Consider the following 18326-nt stretch of genomic DNA (forward strand, 5'->3'; position numbering starts at 1 on the left):
GTACTCACCCCCAGCCAATCCCACAATCTAACCCTATAGTCTACACCTGCCACTTTATGTTGTAACCAACCTGGACAATGAAACTCTAGTATCAGACAAGTCTGGCTACTTTAAAAGATTTACGTGTGGATCTCATCTAAGTGTCTCTAAGGAGGAACTCCAATATGTCACTGAATCTAAGCTGTACACTGATTCTAAGTTGACTGAAGTTAATCAGGGGACATGATGAGTATCCCACAATGAAGTAATCACACTGTTGAGAAGAAGAGTACATTTTACCCAACATTAACTGTCACAATGATGTCGTGAGTGAAAGCCAGAACTCAGAAAGCAATGGCATTTGGAAGGTACTCTGAGCTTGTGTCCTTAACTCACCAAGCCCTCTGAGAGCTGTAAGGAAGCAATGACATCCCCACTTCTCAGAAGCACCCAAGCTCCATGGCACTGGGGAAGTTGCTGAGGTTCACTAGGGTGAAGGGACATGTCAGTGAGCTCTACAGCTGCCCCCACACTACTCTTCTGGCTGCTGGAAGAAACCCTGGAGTCAAGTTTTTAGCCATTCCTTTCACCCAAACCTCCTTCCTAAAACCGAGCTCCACAAACTATTCTACATTACAGAAGAAAGGGCTGAGACCAAGAATTTTCTGACTGCAGAGATCTAGAGGGCCAAGTGTCTTCCCCTCATTCCCAGGTTCCTTTTCGGATGCTTACTTTGCTTCCATTACCTAACCAGTTCCAGAAGTTATAAACTTGTTCTTAGGAACCATCTATCTGCAAGTATCTCAGCTGTCCAAAATAGAATTCAGTTTTGACAGTAAAAAAAAAAAAAAAGTCAAATCTCAATGTCTAAAGTGGGATGTTAGAAAATCCTTAAGATTCTAATCCATGTTCATTTCTCAGGACTGAATTGCTTGTTTACTTATTGCCTACTCCTCACTGGAACACACAGATGAGTTCAGTAGCTTCCACCCACACCAGAAATTCATTTTTAATTCCATTTCAGATGTGCTTCCTACCCTCAAGAATAAACAAAAAGCAACATCTTAAGCATTGAAAACCAGTGTTTTTACAGCAAACTTTCAACCATTCCCAGTACCCTTAAAAATCTTTAGGAGTCCACTTTCTTTTCAAACTGCCACTCCTTCCTAAGAGAATTAGTTTTAATTAGAGGGAAAAATGGAAAACGGGTGAGGTCCAAGCAGACAGCATTAATAGCATTGTTGGAAATTATTTATAAATTACTCATTCTCCCCTTGAGATCACAATCACAGTTTCTTTACACGAAAAATCACCTTCCCGTCATCCAAAAGACACTAATTCTTGCTCTGTCACCTTTTAAGAGCTCAGCAACAGTGAGACATAAAACCGAAGAAGCTGGCAGCAGCATCGCGGTCCACTAGGCATGCTCATTAGCACTTAATTAGGAATGAGACACCTGCCACAAGAAATGTGCTTGGAGGAGGATGAAGAACAGGTCTGCCCTACTAGCAATTACTATCATTACGTGGCAAGCACGAGCCACGTCCAGCTTCGAAGAAGCAGTGAAGCGAACACAAGCCCGCCTCGGGTCATTAGGCACAGCACTGATTAGAGGGAAGGAAACTGCACAGAGCGGAACAGACAACCACAGCATGACACCCCTCTTACCACTCTACAAACACTCAGGATGGAACCAATGGCTAAGCACCTCAGAGACAGGATTTTAGTTGGCAGCAAATCTGTGCTAGAGAACATGTACAAGGTATACTCACTGTAAAGACTCCCACCTACACACACAAATTCTAAGCCAACTTTAATAACAACAAAAAATCAAAAAAACAAAACTAAAGCAGATTATAATACACTACTGAAAAGGACTGAGCGTACATAACCATGAACTTTGTCATAGCTGTGAAGTGGCTATATGTGGTTTAACTGAAGAGTTGGGGTAATGACAATTAACGGGAATATTCAACAGACTAACTGGCCCCAGAAACCTCCCAATTCTACCTTGTCCTGTTTTCTCCAAACCCTGCAAAAAAAAAAAAAAAAAAAGTTTTCTGTTACCTAGAGGTAACTGGGCTCATCCATCCTTGGCTTAAGAAACTTGAAAGCCTTTTTGCTTCAAACAAAATATTTTTTAATAAATAAAATTATGTAATTTTTAAAGCAAAATATTCTGAAGTAGTGAAACGGAAGAACCAAGAGATGGGTCACAGCCATCAAGATGCTCTAGGCTCCAAACACTTGAGTGTGTACCTCCCATTCTGCCTCTCGAGCCACAGTAACATTCACGTTCATTATCCCATCCGAGTCCTCACCTACAGGAAGATGCTTAGGCACAGGGCTCGAAAAGGTGTGACACAGCGCTCAGAGCCACAAGCACTAAACCCTTTCGGCTACCTAACAAGGTCAAGTTCACATGTGTAGCACAAGGGAGAAAGAAGGCCAACTCCTCCAAAGGGAACCGTGTTTAAATGTTCTTGAAATTACACAATTCCAAGGACTCAGTCACAGATCCACTTTACTGTGGTGCCCAAGGGCAGTGACAAACACAAGCTAGTTCTTAGACTTCATGAGCACAGCTCCTCTCAGCCCCACTTCTCAATACTTGTTCCTGGATCACTGCTCTCTTCCAAGGAGACTTGTAAAAGACAATCAAGTTCCTAGATACAGCACTGGCCTTTCTTCCAAAAGTAGATACCTAACATTGGAAAAGCAAAGGTGGTCTTAAGATAAAACATTTGTTTATATAGAGGGCTCACATCAGAATAAGTTAACTTTAGAAGGGCAGCCCACACCTGACTCCATCTGTTACTAAAGGAGTATTTTCTCTCGACAAAGTTTTAGAGACAATCTGGTACATATCACCCTTATCCAGAGCAAAAGCAGCAACATCATTTAAGAATGTGTCTTACGCCAAATACAATATTGGCAGCGCTAGACAGCCAAACAATAGTTCTGCCATTTAGAAAAATTTTATGCACCTGCCCTCCTCAGACCCAAATGTCATCTGTCACTTTTTTCAACATGACAGCAAGGATGAGATAATTCAAACTCCTATCCAGGCATTAGAATTTTTTTAAATTTAATTTTAAAAATTGTAGTTTTATACTACATAGAGGCACAAGAAAAACAGTTATGTACAGCTGTCATTTTGAAGTAAAATTTTAAAGCCTGGGGTAAGGGCTCAATGGTAGAGGGAAGCCTGGCATGCTCATGTCTATTCATTCAATCTCCAGCAGTCCAAACACATACAAGATGTTTTTGAAGAGCATAGTTCCTCCAATATAGCACACTCCTCTGGCTATCACCCAAGACCAGGCTCTCAAACAGAGTAACTTGACAGGGACATCTGGCACATCTGGAGACATGGACAAACGGGAGGCGGGTGCTACAAGCATCCTGTGTCTGAGAAAAGATGATGTTAAACATCCTTCGATGCATAGTGCAGCTCTCCACCAGACAATCAGGGGGGCCAAAATGCCACCAGCGCTGAAAGAAACTCGTCACTGCTGCTTTCCACCCACTACCTCCAAAGTAATTCTGCAAATTGCCATTTAAAACATAACGCTTTTCAATACTCAAGCATTAACTGTCATCGCCATGCAAATCCCTTGTCACACCTCAAAACCCAAAATATCTGAGCGCTGTGGAGACAGCTCAGTGGGTAAGGGCGCCTGTAAGCAAGCCTGGTGTCCTAAATTAATGCTAAGAACCAGGTTAAGAGTAGAAGATAAGAGCCAACACTACAGAGTCACCTTCTGACCTCCACTGGCTTTCTGAAGCACGCACACCACCACACACACTTCATACACACAGCAGCCAACTTAAGCACATTCTGAAGCATTTGCCAGGCTCAGGCGAGACTGATGCCAACCTGGACTACATAGGAAGACTTGTCTCAAAAACAATAACCAATCAACAAACTGGGGGCTGGGAATGTAGCTCAAATGGATCCCTAGCACCAAGTAAAATCCGATGTGGTGATGCACATTTGTTATCCCAACACTTGAGAAGACAGATTGTTCAGATATTATTCTTCACTAGATAGTGAGTTCTGTGCTAGCTTTGGTCACAAACAATAAAAATAAATAAATTAAAAAAAATCTGCTTTATAATGCTGACCTTACTAACAACTTGAAAATTCAAACAATAAAGAAGGGAAGAAAAAAAGATCACTGTAAAAGGGGCCACCCTGAAAACTTCCACGGAGGGTTCTGATACCTAGAAGAAAGTCATGTAAAGTTTTGGTCTCTGACTGAAAGAACTGGGAACAGGCTGAGTGAGAGGTGAAAGCAAACACCAAACCCTGAGCTACGGATCCTGGAAACCCACAAGGAATAAAGTTAACCTCAACCGCATTAAGCAACAGCCATGCTATTAGAATCCATACTATGAAGAACCTGGCTGTGCTGCTAACATTCGGACTATAATGTAGTGGTATGATCACTGGCACTTTTGTTCTAAATCACAAGTGTAACAGAGTCCATCACAACAGAGCTGCTCAGAAAGGACACAAACTATGAGAAGATTCAAAACTCCATGCCACCAGCCACCAAATTCCAGAAATTTAGCCCATTTTACAAAACCGGGAAAAATCATGTCACCAAAATCACACTTAACCCAACTGGATTGAAAGCATCTCTGTGCCCGAATCACAGCAAACAGCACTGACAACAATATGTATGTAAACAGTTTTACAGAAGACAAGATGTGACAGACAAGTGACACTGCTAAACTCGGTAGAATAGTCCTCCTTAGTTCCTGGTTCTCTACTCTTTGAAACACTCAGTTCTTATCTTGGGGATCTGGAGGACAGAAGGAAAAAAGAAATCTGTTCACTCACAATCAAGTGTGAAGGCCTTTCTGGCAGCAGCAGCATCAAGGCCACTATAGGAGCTGTCTAAAAACCTACTACATGAATGGCCTCTCTCTGTAAGAGGGGCAAGGGTGACAAACAGAAACAAGCTGCTTACTGGAGCCAAGAATTCTCCAGCCACTCGAGCCACTTGAAAACAATAAAGATAAAGTAGCAATGCACTAAGAGGCCCAGGAAATGGCATGTGGATAGTCTAAGAAATGGGAGAAAATATATGCAAGCCGTACATCTGAACTCAGCTCAACAAGAAACAACAAATTAATAAACAAGAGGAACTCTCAAAAGATGGGTCATCAAGAAAATGTAAAAATGCTTCCCATCACTGGTCATCAGTGGTCAGTCTGATGAGTACCAGAGGCACTGAGATGCCTGTCAGCATGGAGATATCAAAAAGAAACCAGACGAGTTTAGTAAAAGGTATAGAGAAAAGTGAACCTATGTGTTGCTGGGAATCTAAACTAGCAACATCATTCCAGAAAACACTGAGCAGCTTCTAAAAATATAAAAAATTAAAAACAGAACTACCATGTGAAGCAGAAACTCTACTCTAGACATATACCTGAAGGAAATAAAATTTGCTCAGAGATATCTGCACTTACAGAGATACTGCAGTATCATTCCCAAAAGCCAAGATACATAAACTACTGAGTTCATCAACATGTGAATGACAACAAAAACATAATGCATACATACAGTCTTGGAAATGCAGCAAACACAGCTCAGTGTGATGGCCCAGGCCTCTGATTCCAGCACCCAAGGCTAAGGCAGAAGGATCACAAGTTCTAGACCAGTCTGGGATATTAAAGCAAAATTCTGTCTCAACCAAACCAAACCCAGGAAATCCAACCATTTACAACAACATGGGTAACCCTAGAAGACATCAAACAATCTGAAATAAATCTAATTAAAAAGGCAAATATCCCAACATCTTAGCAATATATGTGCTTTGTTGTTATCATGTTAAGTCAGGGCCCTGAGCAGCCCAGGCTGGCCTCCAACTCCTTATGTAGCTAATGATGACCCTGGTGCTGGGGATCAAATCCAGAGCTTTGAGCATACTGGACATACACTCTACCAATTAAGTTAAAACCCCAGGCTCCACCTGTGTCTAGGTTCTAACAGAAGCAGAGTACAGTGGTAGGTAATTACCAGGGTTGGGCAAAATAGGGAGATAGTGGTCAAAGGATTCAAAGTTTAAATTTATGGAAGATAAATTCTGGAAATCTAATATAGGGCATCCTGGCCACAGGTAATAATAGCATGTTGTATACTTGAAATCTGCTAAAAGATCTCAAGTGCACATAAACATACATGAGATTAGACTATGAGGTGATAGATATGTTCATCAGCTTGACTGTGATAATATGATCAAAATGTTAAGTTATACTCCTTAAATATATGGAATTTCTATTTGTGAATGGTATTCCAATAAAGCTGAAAAGGCAAAAATGGTGAGAGAAGCAGAAATGATCCCACACATGCAGAAAGGGATCGGGATGAAGAGGGCACACTTCTGAGTATTTGCCATCTTCACTCTTTCTGGTGTTTGCTAGGGCCAACTCTTTTGTATAACCACTACCCTATCTATCCCATCTTCACTGCTGGACTCACGGCTGATCTCTAGTACTTTCAAAGGGTCTAAATTAGAACACGTTTTTAAAAGCCATGTTTAGGTAGATCCACTTCTCAAACCATACACATATTAAATGAACACACTCTCAAAATCAGAAAGGAGACGTAAATTAAAAGCACAAGGAGCTACCTCTTTACATACAGAGTGGCTAGATTCTACAAAACAGACAAGGTCTGAAAATGTATGGTATAGAAACAGGAATCCTCATGCGCCACTGGAGATGTAAAATGGTGCAAGCACTTTAGAAAATAGATGGGAGATTGAGAATTAAATATAAAGCTGCCTATGATGAACAAATTCCACTCCTAGGTTTACTCCTAGGCAGAGATAATCTCCTGCTATCAAGACTCATGACCTGAGTCCTATCCCTGAGACATATGTGAATAAAGGACAGGAATCAACTTATTCACAGCAGGATTATCCAAAACAGCCAACAAGTAGATCCAACCTGATCATCTACCAAACTTATAAATGGACAAATTAAGGTGATAAATAGATGCAATGTATTAGTCATTAATAAAAATGACTAAAAACTATAATTCACTTGCTAGAGCATTTCCCTAACATACACATAGCCTGAAGCTGATCTCCAGCACTGTGTTAACACTGCCATGGTAGCGCATGCCTATAATCCCAGCACTCAGAAGATCAAAGTCCCACAAATTCAAGATCATTTTCAGCTGTTCGGATTGTGACCAGCCCAGACTCTGTATAAAATAAATAAATAAATAAAATAAAATAGCTAGGTACGATAGCTCACATCTTTAATCCCAGCACTCCAGGGGCAAAACCAGGCAAATCCCTGTGAGTTTGTGTGAACAGCCCTGTCTACATAGCAAGTTCCAGGCCAACTATAGACACACAGCTAGAAGGTAGAAAAACCTTAAAAACCTCCTGCTAAGTAAAATCAGCCAAATATAAATAGCTACATATTATATGTATTTATTTATATACAATATGCTGAACAAGCCAATTGGTGGCCACTAAGTGTCAGAAGACAGGACATGGGAAGTCAATGATAATAGATACAGGGCTTCTTTCAGTGGTGATTAAAAGTATTTTAGAATGAGACAGTGATGGCTGAATATACTAACTAATGAACTATATGACTTAAGGGGTCAATTTAATTTGAACTGTTATCTCAATTTTAAAAAAACAAACCACATACCCAGGCACATACTTAACCTCTCAAATGGGATATCTTACTTTCTATGGAGCAGTTTCTTCCTCTTAAAAACATGTTTAATTATGAAATGCCTTATACCAAGTGGAATAAAAATTCATACTGTAGCACCTGGCAAGAAAATTAAAAGAAATAAATGTACCAGCAACTTTTCTAGTAACTAAAATGCATATTAACTGTGGGAAAATCCAGACAGCAAGGCCAATTCTAGATGCATTTGAGATAGTAGGTAGTATTCTATTTTAAAAACAAAAATATCAAACTGACTTAACCCGGAGGAACAGTACACACAGAAAGAATGCATTTCTAGCAGGGTGTGGTGGTATACACACCTTTAATCCTTGTATGAGGGAAGCAAAAGCAGGTGGATCTGAGTCGCAGGCCAGCCTGGGCTATACAACGAGACCATTTTATGAGGGAAGGGATGGGGGCCAGAAAAAAGTAGAACTTCCATGCAATGTTGCCTTTGCAAATTTAATAAAGAACTAGACTATTGGAATTTAAGAAGGCTTAAGTCTTTGGAACTAGAAGACACACATTTATTATACCTCTGAGGTCTTCTCCAAGTAGCAGGATACTCACTCTTCTAGAAAGGCACTTAAGGGTGGGTTGAAAGATGGGCTTTCCAGGGATTAGTTGCATAGTCCTAAGAATAAGAAGCTCATCCTCTTTAAACTTCACACACTACAATCTCATCGATAGCTGACAGCTACAGCTAAAGGAGAAGGATAATCTAATAGTTTGCTAATCCCTGAACCAATCATTTCATGCAACAGTGGAGTGCTTTTTAGCAAGTCATTATTTTAGGCATAAAGTCTCCTTCCTCTGCAGATATACAGCCATCCCATACAGAAACACATATACATACTAGACAGCTATCAAGCACACAATACTCCAAGCTTTCACTTTATACAAAGTTGTTTTCAGGTATAGAGAGGTGTAAGCTTGCCTATGAAGCCAGAATGTACAAATCTAACCAACAACTGAAGCCATCCTGGTCTTCACAGAAACTGTATGCATAAAAAATAAGTCACACTGTATCCAAATAGATTACAAAGCAAAGTAAGTTTCCCTAGATTAGTCCCACATTTCTTAAGTTCCCAGAGTTCAGATACTGCTATGGAAACTGTTAAAATTTTCTTATACAGTCAACAATGAGGCCCAAATACAAGAAAGCTAGTGTTTTGTGGATAGGAAAGATAATCTCTCCTATAACTCTTAAAGTCACAATAGCAGAGCACTCTTCTGCTGAGCAGGAAGAACAACAGTGGTCTGTCCTGACTCTATCTCCATCTGTCCTCCACTCTAAAGCTATACAGAAGACTGGAGGGCTAGCTCAGCAGTAAAATGTTTGTCTAGCACATCCAAGGTCTAGTTTACAGAAACAAACTGGTGGGGAGGAGAACGGCAGTGCTTTTTCACTGCTGAATCATATTATAAGGCAATACCTTCAAGGAAACACATTAAACTCATAAAGAGGCCAAGGTGATGGACGGTAACCTGGAGAAATCATACACACAGGAACACACCCAAGAACTTGGACAACTACATCCAACAAATCCATCACAAGCACTCAGAAACGAGACAGACAAAACTACAGTTCTTAGAAGTGGGATCATATGCTGGGTGAAGGCTTTCCAGACGAAGTCTTAGCCCCTCAAAAGGTATGAAGTTATGTGCTATCTATCTACATATTGGGAAACTACAATGTATCTATCTACTGTGTATAAACACCAGGAAATTAGGGAACAGGTGGTCAGAAATAAAATATACACAACCATGCAACTGTTTTCTTTAAATTAAGAGAAAAATGGCTCTCAGCTTTTATTATTACATTATTTTCACTCAAAAACCAACTATTTTCTTTCAGCATGCAGTAAATTTTACTAAAAAGCAGAGAACATACTGGGTGACAGAAACCACATGCCCCTTGTCAAGTGTGGTACTTGATATACGAAGGGGCCATAAGTGATCAGGCTAGACATTTGGAGATCATATGGAGATCCACAGTAAATTTTTTGTGATATAACCTGATTAAAAAAAAAGTTATTTGAACCTCAATTAAATTCGAGCAGGGTGAAAGGAGCGTTTAGTTCCAATCTCAAACAGAATGTGGACTCACCCTGAAGTTCTTTAATTCTGTGTTTCAGAAAGCCTTTAGCCACCCTACTAATAAGATATTACATCATGAACAGCTGATTTTATTTTCAGGTTTTAATAAAAATCAAAGTTAAAAAAAAAAAAGAAAAAAGTTTTAAGACTATTGCTGTAGGAATCAACATGGCTCTTCCTTCAAGAACAAGTTCTCAAATGAATGAGTTCCCTTCCCCACAATGCAGTGTTTTCTTAACAGCAGTTGTATATGAAACCAATCAGTCCTGAGCCAGTTAAGATCTTTGCACTATAATGGCCTCCAATTGCTGTAAAAAAAAGAAGCTTGTTTGATGAGCAGTGAGAGCTATTCTGATTAGTGACTACTAAGGGTAGGTATTTGAATAAAATTGGGAAATAATACTGGTTTAAAAAATGGCAGTAGTATGTTCTCCTAAGGTCGATGACCCCACCACCAACAGATAACTGGCTGGGTTTACAGCATAAGGCATGAATTCCCTCTTGTACAATGGCCCTTACATCCAATTAGATAGCTGTTGGTTACTGCCAAGCTGTAAGTACCAGTATTGTACCCTTGGTGTTATCTTGCCATGGTGGAGACTGCTGTGGCTCCTAAGTTTTACAGCTACTGACAGGAGGCTGTATCCATGAAATCTCAATAATATGACTACCTAAAACAAGACCTGCACAATAACAATACTGGTTGGCATCCCAATTTGGATGGGGAAATCTCACCAGGCCCCAAGCCTAGATAAAGGGAGAAAATCAATTAAAGGTTGCTAAAAGTGACAATCCACAAGCCCCATAATAGGTTATCTAATCCAAAGTGGTCAGTCCTAAACACATAGGAACAACACAAAAATGTGTACTGCGTGTGTGTGTGTGTGTGTGTGTGTGTGTGTGTGTGTGTGTGCCTTGCATGAGCCATGTGAGGGAGGAAAGGGGGGATTAATTAATTAAAGAGGCAATAAATTTGAAAGTTAGTGAGAACAGAGAAGAATTTGGGGGAAGAAAAGATGGAATGATGTAAATTTAGTACTAATATATGGAGAGAAAAACTGAACTAAAAAAAATCCCTACTGGCCAGGGAAGTAGCTCAGCAGTAAAGTGCTTACCTGTAAGCCTAGTGATCAGAGTTTGACTCCTCAAATACATGTAACAGTGGAAGGAGAGAATATGCGCGTGCGCGCGCGTGTACACACACACACACACACACACACACACACACACACACACCCACACACACCACACAAATAAAACCAAGTTCAAAAATTAATAAAAATCCTTGAAATTATTACAACAGAACACATTAGCAGCAAGAGATTTTGAGAAGTATGATCAAAAAGCAGTGTTGCAGTTAATATTATGCCAGTCACCAAATTTGCTATCAAAGCTGCTGTTAATAGGTCAACAAAAGGCCAGGTGTGGTGATCTTTTATCCTAGTACTCAGGAGGCAGAGGCATGTGGATCTCTGTGAGTTCACTCCCAGCATGGTCTACACAGAGTCAACCAGGGTATATGGTAAAATTGTGCCTTAAAAAAAAAAAAAAAGTTAACAAAAATATTTCAGTAGTAAATCCAAAAATTAACTATGTGAAAACTATTCCTTAAATATTAGCATTCTAGATAAAGGTTGAAGGCAAGTAGAAAAGAACTAAAATTCAGTATTTCTCCTAGATTGGAGAAGCATTTACATGCTAGTAAGAAGTTGCCATCACTCACTCAACAAGGACAGAAGAAAGTAGAACCTTCCCCCTCTTCTAGTGAAAGAGCACTCAAGAGGCCAAGAACACAAGCTGAGCTCACCAAGAGTTTGGTGTCCTTGACAAGCCTAAGCTACTTTGCTAAAACAAAATATCTTTATCCCTGTTGGGACAAACCATAAGGGCCTTGATTGTACCTTAAGGGAAGGTGAGGGTTTCAGTCCATTTGCATTTTAAAGCGTTCGCTTTTACGATCTTTCACACTTGAAATAGACGTCTAAACCTTTTCTTAGCCTGAAAGTCAATGAAGATGAAGAGCTTGGCCTCTCCCATTGTTCTTCACCCTAACCCATCCCAGAACAATACTGACAGCTGCTATCAAACAGGCTGCATTTTCTCTGCACAGCTGCTGTATGAACAGTCTCCCAGTGCTTCCTCCCCTCTGGCCAGACAAGCTGGCACACTGCATGTGCAATGAAGGGGTGCAAAGGTCTACTGAATTGTCAGCCCAATTTTATGCTACTTCGATTTTCCAGGATGCATGCAATTCTTTTTAAGCAAAAAAATCAAGCATATGCCAAAGCATGAAGCTAAAGGCAGGAGCTATTTCTGATCTCTGCAAACTTTCAAAGAGCCTGTCATAAATTAATATACCTATCCCACCATTTCAAAAAATTAAAAACTGCATATGTTGAAATACTGAACACACCGATGCATTAACTCTTACATTGGACCCAATTCACCACCTTGGGTTATTATTGCTAAGCTATCAAAGCAAATCTGTCTTGATAATCTCAACATGTTTACTAAAGCCATTCATAAAATCTGCAATTCATCCACCTTTCTAAGGTAAACTATTCTTATTTTCTGATTCCATTCAAAATGAATATTAACTATAAATATCTGGCTAATACATTTTCCCCTTCTGAAATGTAGATTCAAAGAAGACCCTCAGGGTCTTGGCAGTGCCTGTGAGAACTCTAAACCAGCATTTTATTATTGAAAAATTACACATAGCTAGCCATGTAGTTCACTTGCAGAGTGCTTTCCTATTATGTGTGAGGCCCCATGTTCAATCCCCAGTACTGCCAGAGACAAACCAGAAAAATTACATGTAAAAATTTAGAGCCTATCAGAAAACAAACATGTCCCACAAAGTTGAACAGGGCCCTTGAGATCTGCTTTGCATATGTTTTCTTTTAATCAAAACAGGCTTTTCCATCCTCATTCATTTGGGTTAAAAAATTCCTTGTTCCAGCTACAAGTACAATCGCTATTAGTCTCTTCTAATCAAACACAGTACGTGCAAAAATGCCAGTGAATATTTGATTTGATCTCTGAAATAAAGCAATTCATTACACAAGAAAAGGGCAGAGAAGGCAGCAGACAAACGCAGGCATAATTGTGTTTTTGGTTGAATGTGATTAGAGAGCCCACTAAGTAACAGTCAAAAATGTGATACAGAAGGGGAAGAAAGACAGAGCCCAGACCTGGGGGAAGGAGGGAGAACTGTTTATGCAGAGCTAAGCTGTCAAGTGCAATAAAGCGGCTTGAATAAAATCTAAGCTGAAAATCCACTGAAGCTCCCTGGTTCACGGAGGAAAAAGCTATTAAAAGGAAATGAAGGTCACCCTCCCAGTTTATTTCACCTAATTGACTGCCAATAGCTTACCACAGGCACCCCAACTGCAGATCTGCAATTGAGAAGCTGATGAAAGGAGGGTTTTCAAGCTGAGGCTCATTCTTTAATCCTCCTTGGCTCTTGTGTTTTTCCCATCTCCAGTGGGGATGTAATTTTAAACCTTGATAGATTAACTGGTTCCATTGTCTGTCACAGCACTGGACTATGGCACTCTTAATCCCTACAGCAGCATGTCTAATTATCATTACAAAGTGTCTGAGGGAACTATAAAGACCAGCAGGGCATCTTCTCACAAGCAATTAACATAAATTGATAAATGAGTGATTTTGAATCCATTGGAGGAACTCACATATGAATAAAATAAAGTGACCTCCCCATCCAATTTCAGCCACTTCTTTCCTTTAGTCTAAAAGGGGCAGAGCACATGAGAACCACCTTAGGTCCTGCAGTGGGTGGGGCCAAACTCAAGCAAAGAAAGAGACAGAATGCCTGGTTCACTAGATCCCTTAATGCAGAACAAATGACTTGTGATTGACAACAGAAACCAGCTTCACCAGCAAGAAGAGATGGCTAAACTCCAGAGGAGATGTGAACCCTGAAAGGTCACAGAGCACTAGGGCAGACAATTAACACTCCTTCCCTGGCGAGGGAGCTTTTCATTGGTATGCCACTTTAAAATTCATGAAAGGGGCACAAGAAAGAAGAATCAAAAAACCACATAGGTTCCAGTGCCCTGGAAAGCAAAAGGCAAAGGCAACTCCGGGAATAACTCAGAGTCCTATACTGACCCCACTGTGGTGGAAGGGTACTAGACAGAAGCAAGGAAGCGTTGAGAAACTGATCAACAGCCTCGACCTCACTAACAGCAAGGGCAGTTTTAAGTATCACAGGATATAGAAGTTATTTTCCTTCCTCTTCTAGTGTTTCTCATCTCATCCTCCTTGTGCTACTATGTCCTCTTCCCTACACATCTCCACACACACCCAAACCCCCTTTCACCCTCCCTTATTAAACAAGTAAGTCATCTCTAAGTAACACAAACTTAGTTGTGTGTGTGTATGTGTGTGTGTGTGTGTGTGTGTGTGTGTGTGTGTGTGTGTGTGATTCCATCAAACCATAAAGAAATAAAAGCTGGTGATACACACTGTAGGAGGTAGACCTGGTAGGCCACGTACCCCGATGATGGCATTCAACTCTGCCATGGTCACCTGTTTGGCACGTTCGACAGCCTGGGCCACCTGTTGTTGATGCTTTGAAAACAAGGAGAAGAAAATGTGTTAGCAACAGCTAAGAATTTCCCTGTTCATTCTGACAACAAAGACAGATAAGCAGGTCCTCATGCACGTGTCACTTTACAGAACACAAAGGAGGGGCCATGGAATGGTGCTACCATTTATTTCTGAAAGGTTCCTGTCACCACTGAACTACTGTGGGGTGGTAATATCAGAAAGGACATCAAGAGTAGTAACTAGAGTCTTTGGACACTACACAGAGTAGGACAGCTAGGGCTCACAGGACTTTACAGTGGGTGCCTTTGGGTGCATGAAGTTCATTAACAATTCAAACATCTATCTTGAAACTAAAAACATAATCAGTCAGTCTGTGATTTCTCTGATAAAAAAAATCTCTAGCTGCATCAGCCATTTTTTTAAAAAACTATGGGAATTCTCTCTGTAACTTATTTTAGCCTTTTGGTGTTTCACCCTTCAAGGAGAAAGAAAGCTCTGTTTTTCAATTTGTAGAATGAAAACTCACCTTGCCCACTCCCCAAGTCTACACATAACTAAAATATTGCCACAGTCAATTTGGGGAGGCTAGTAGAAGCCAAGGTCACTGAAAACTGGCAACAAATCAGGGAACTCAGGGTACTCTACAGCCAAATCCAATACTCTTTTAACCTCCCACCAGCTAGGCCTCCCCCACAGCACCATACGTTCATATTTACATACTGAAAGCACATTATTCCCCTGTACCTAGAAAGAAGGTAAAACTTTCAAACAAAATTGAAATATAATGCTGAGTCAATCTCCAATGACTCCTATGAAGTACCCCCTCCACAAATGTTAAAGTCAACTCAAACTACCTGGTTTATCTATGCCTATGACTGAGTCAAAACCATGTGAATACTTATTTTATCTTTATGATGATTATCATCTACTCTCTCTATGGAATGCATGTGATAAATGAAGTGCCTACTTTCATGTAGATCAACCCCAGTGCAGTCACTTTCAAGTAGGCTCAGGAAAACACATAAGGGTGCCTGAATCATATCAAGCACATATTACCTAAACACATGCACAGCCAGGAGTGATGGCACAGGCCTTAAATCCAGGCACTGAAGAGGGAAGGGCAAACAGATCTCTGTGAATTTGAGGCCTACCTAATGAGTTCCAGGTCATACTGAGATACACACAGACACACAGACAGACAGACACACACATACACATACACACACCAAAGCTTTCTTTATGCTTGATAGTCACTGTGCAATTTTCCAAATAACAATAATAATAATAACAACAATTTGGGGTTGAGAAACTGCCACCCCTCGAGCAGCCTGCCCTTGGATGCTTTAGACAGAAGGACAGGGTTGACACACTTCAAATATAACAGATGCTCTTCACACTTACTCCTTGTGGTAAAATTAACATCTTAAAACTGGCTAATTTGCAAACAGAGAAGCAACATAATTGCACTTTAACAGCTGAACATTTTACTTACTTCCTGAGACAGAAATGGGATGACTTGTGCACAAATGGTATTCAATCTCTTGGCGATTTCAGTCTACAAAGACAAAGCCACATACATGTTTAGAACACCTCCCAGTCAGTTCAGAAAGGTGAAACTCGAGTCTTCATCTCTCACTCCAGGGGACAGAAAAGCGTTTCCTAAGACATGGTACCAATAATTACCTGGAGATAAACAGTAGATAGTGGTGCTCTTTATAGACTAGGCATAAGTGCACATTTTACTAGTCACTTAAAAGATAATGATGGAGCTGGAGAGATGACTCAGTTTAAAATTACTGGCTGCCCCCAGAGGACCCAGGTTCTACTCCCAGCACCCACATGATGGTCCATAGCCACCTGTAATTCCAGCTCCCATGCTCTCTTCTAGCCTCTGTATGTGCACAGACATACATGCTGGCAAAACATCATATACATATTTTTTAAATTAAAAATAAAGAAAAAATAAGGAGTATTTGAGTCAGAAAAATCTCCATGGTTTAGGTTATATGGTCATTTCAACCTGGAGTTGGCAAGCCCCTAACACTTTCTCATTGAGGGTACACTGTGGGGCATTTTTACAGTTACAGCAAGTTTACTCAGAATGGTATAAAAAAAATCATGTTGTCAAAGCAATCTGGCTTTCAAAGTCGCAAAGGGCAAAAGCAGAAGAAAGGGGGTATTAACACCCTCTCTATTGTTTCCATTCACTATATATTGCTGGTGCAAATGCAAACTGCTGCAGTCACTACAAAAGAGTACAGATACTTCAAAAAACTGAAAATACAACTACTGTATGAGCCAGCTATATCACTCTTGGGTAAGTCAACACACCACATATAATAATCTCATTATTCACAACTGTCAGGAAGTGGAACCAGCCTAGATGTCCATCAACAGATGAGCAGATAAAAGAAAATATGGTTCAAATACACAATAGAATTTTGTGCAGCCATAATGATAAATGAAAACACAACATCTGCAGAAAAGTGCATTGTGTGTGTGTTCATGTGTGTGGCATGTGTGTGTGTTTGAGAGACAGACAGAAGAAAATACAAAGGGAATCACGATCAAGAAGGAAGAGACCTTGCAGGGGTAGAGAGGTTAACAGAATGTGTGACATTAAGGCAGAACTAGGGGGTTGTTTAAAGGGAGAAAAAAAACAGCAAGAGGGTACAGGACAGGGGTAATAAGTGAGAGTAGCCAAGGGAAATGAATCTACAAAATACAGTAACACATATGCATGAAAATGTCATACTACAGCCCACTACTTTGCATGTTAACTTAAATCTTCCACTCACAAAAGGCCTTTGATAAAATTCTACGTCCCTTCGTGATAAAAGGTCCTAGAGAAAAAGGGATACCTTGGACATATCTCAACGTAACAAAGGCAATTTACAGCAAGTCCACAGCCAACATCACTTTAAACACAGAGAAACTCAAAGCATACTACTAAAATCATGAACCAGAAAAGGAAGTCCATTATCTTTATATCTGTTCAATACAGTGTACAAAGTCTTAGCTACAGCAGTAAGACAACCAAAAGAAATTAAGGGAAAGAAGTCATCCTTATTTGTAGACAATAGGATTTTATACATAAAAGACCCTAATGACACCACTAGGAAACTGCTACAATTATAAAAATTTTCAACAAAGTAACAGGCTAAAAAATTAACACATACAACAAACCAGTAACCTTCTTATATACAAATGACAAGCATATTAAGAAAGAAATCAGAGAAACATCACTTTCACAATAACCTCAAAAAAAAAAAATACCTTGTAATACTCGAACCAAGTGAAAGACTTGTATAATAAAACTTTAAGACACTGAAGAAAGAAAATGAACACAACACTTAAGGATCAGTAGGATTAACATTGCTTTTCTATATATAGAGTCAATGCAATCCTCACCAAAATTCTTCACAGAAATTAGCAATAATCTTAAACTTCATATGGTAACACACAAACCCACACACACATAAAACTAAGGCAACTAAAAGAATGAGAAGAATGTTGAATAACAAAACTGCTGAGGGTGTCATCCAGATTTAAAATTATACTAGAGAGCAATAACAATAGTAAGGAAAAGTGATACATTGATCAATGGAATAGAACTGAAGATCTGGACATAACTCCAAAGAAACCAAAAATACACACTGGAGGTAAGACAGTATCTTAACAAATGATGCTGACCAAATTGGGTAGCTGTGTATAGAAGAGTGAAAACAGACCCAAATGTACCACCATGTATAAAACTCAACTCCAAATGGATCAAGAACTCAACATAAGACCAGACACCTTCAATCTGATAGAAGAGATGGTAGGTAGGCTTGAAATTATTGACACAGGAAAAGACTTTCTGAACAAGACCCTGAACACTGCAGGCATTGAAACCAACAATTAATAAACGAGACCTCATGAATCTCAAGTTTCCATATAGCAAAGGATATCATCAACTGAAC

The 18326-nt window shown here is 39.9% G+C and overlaps 1 protein-coding gene across 8 annotated transcripts in view; it reads right to left on the reverse strand.

Moving 5' to 3' along the window:
- Positions 1–18326, reverse strand: part of Tle1 (TLE family member 1, transcriptional corepressor) — a 97434-nt gene that overhangs the window by 48015 nt on the left and 31093 nt on the right. For 5 of the 8 annotated variants that reach the window (XM_059254475.1, XM_059254473.1, XM_059254472.1 and 2 more), the window contains exons 5-6: positions 15857–15919; positions 14311–14385 (exon numbers count right to left, since the gene is read on the reverse strand). In XM_059254475.1, coding sequence (XP_059110458.1) covers positions 14311–14385; positions 15857–15919 — 138 coding nt within the window. Of the gene's footprint in view, positions 1–14280; positions 14386–15856; positions 15920–18326 lie in introns of all 8 variants that reach the window. The other 3 variants (XM_059254469.1, XM_059254468.1, XM_059254474.1) reach the window with 1 other exon arrangement.

The sequence above is a fragment of the Peromyscus eremicus genome, chromosome 2 (genome assembly GCF_949786415.1).
Source record: "Peromyscus eremicus chromosome 2, PerEre_H2_v1, whole genome shotgun sequence".
In the NCBI taxonomy this organism is placed as follows: Eukaryota; Metazoa; Chordata; class Mammalia; order Rodentia; family Cricetidae; genus Peromyscus; species Peromyscus eremicus.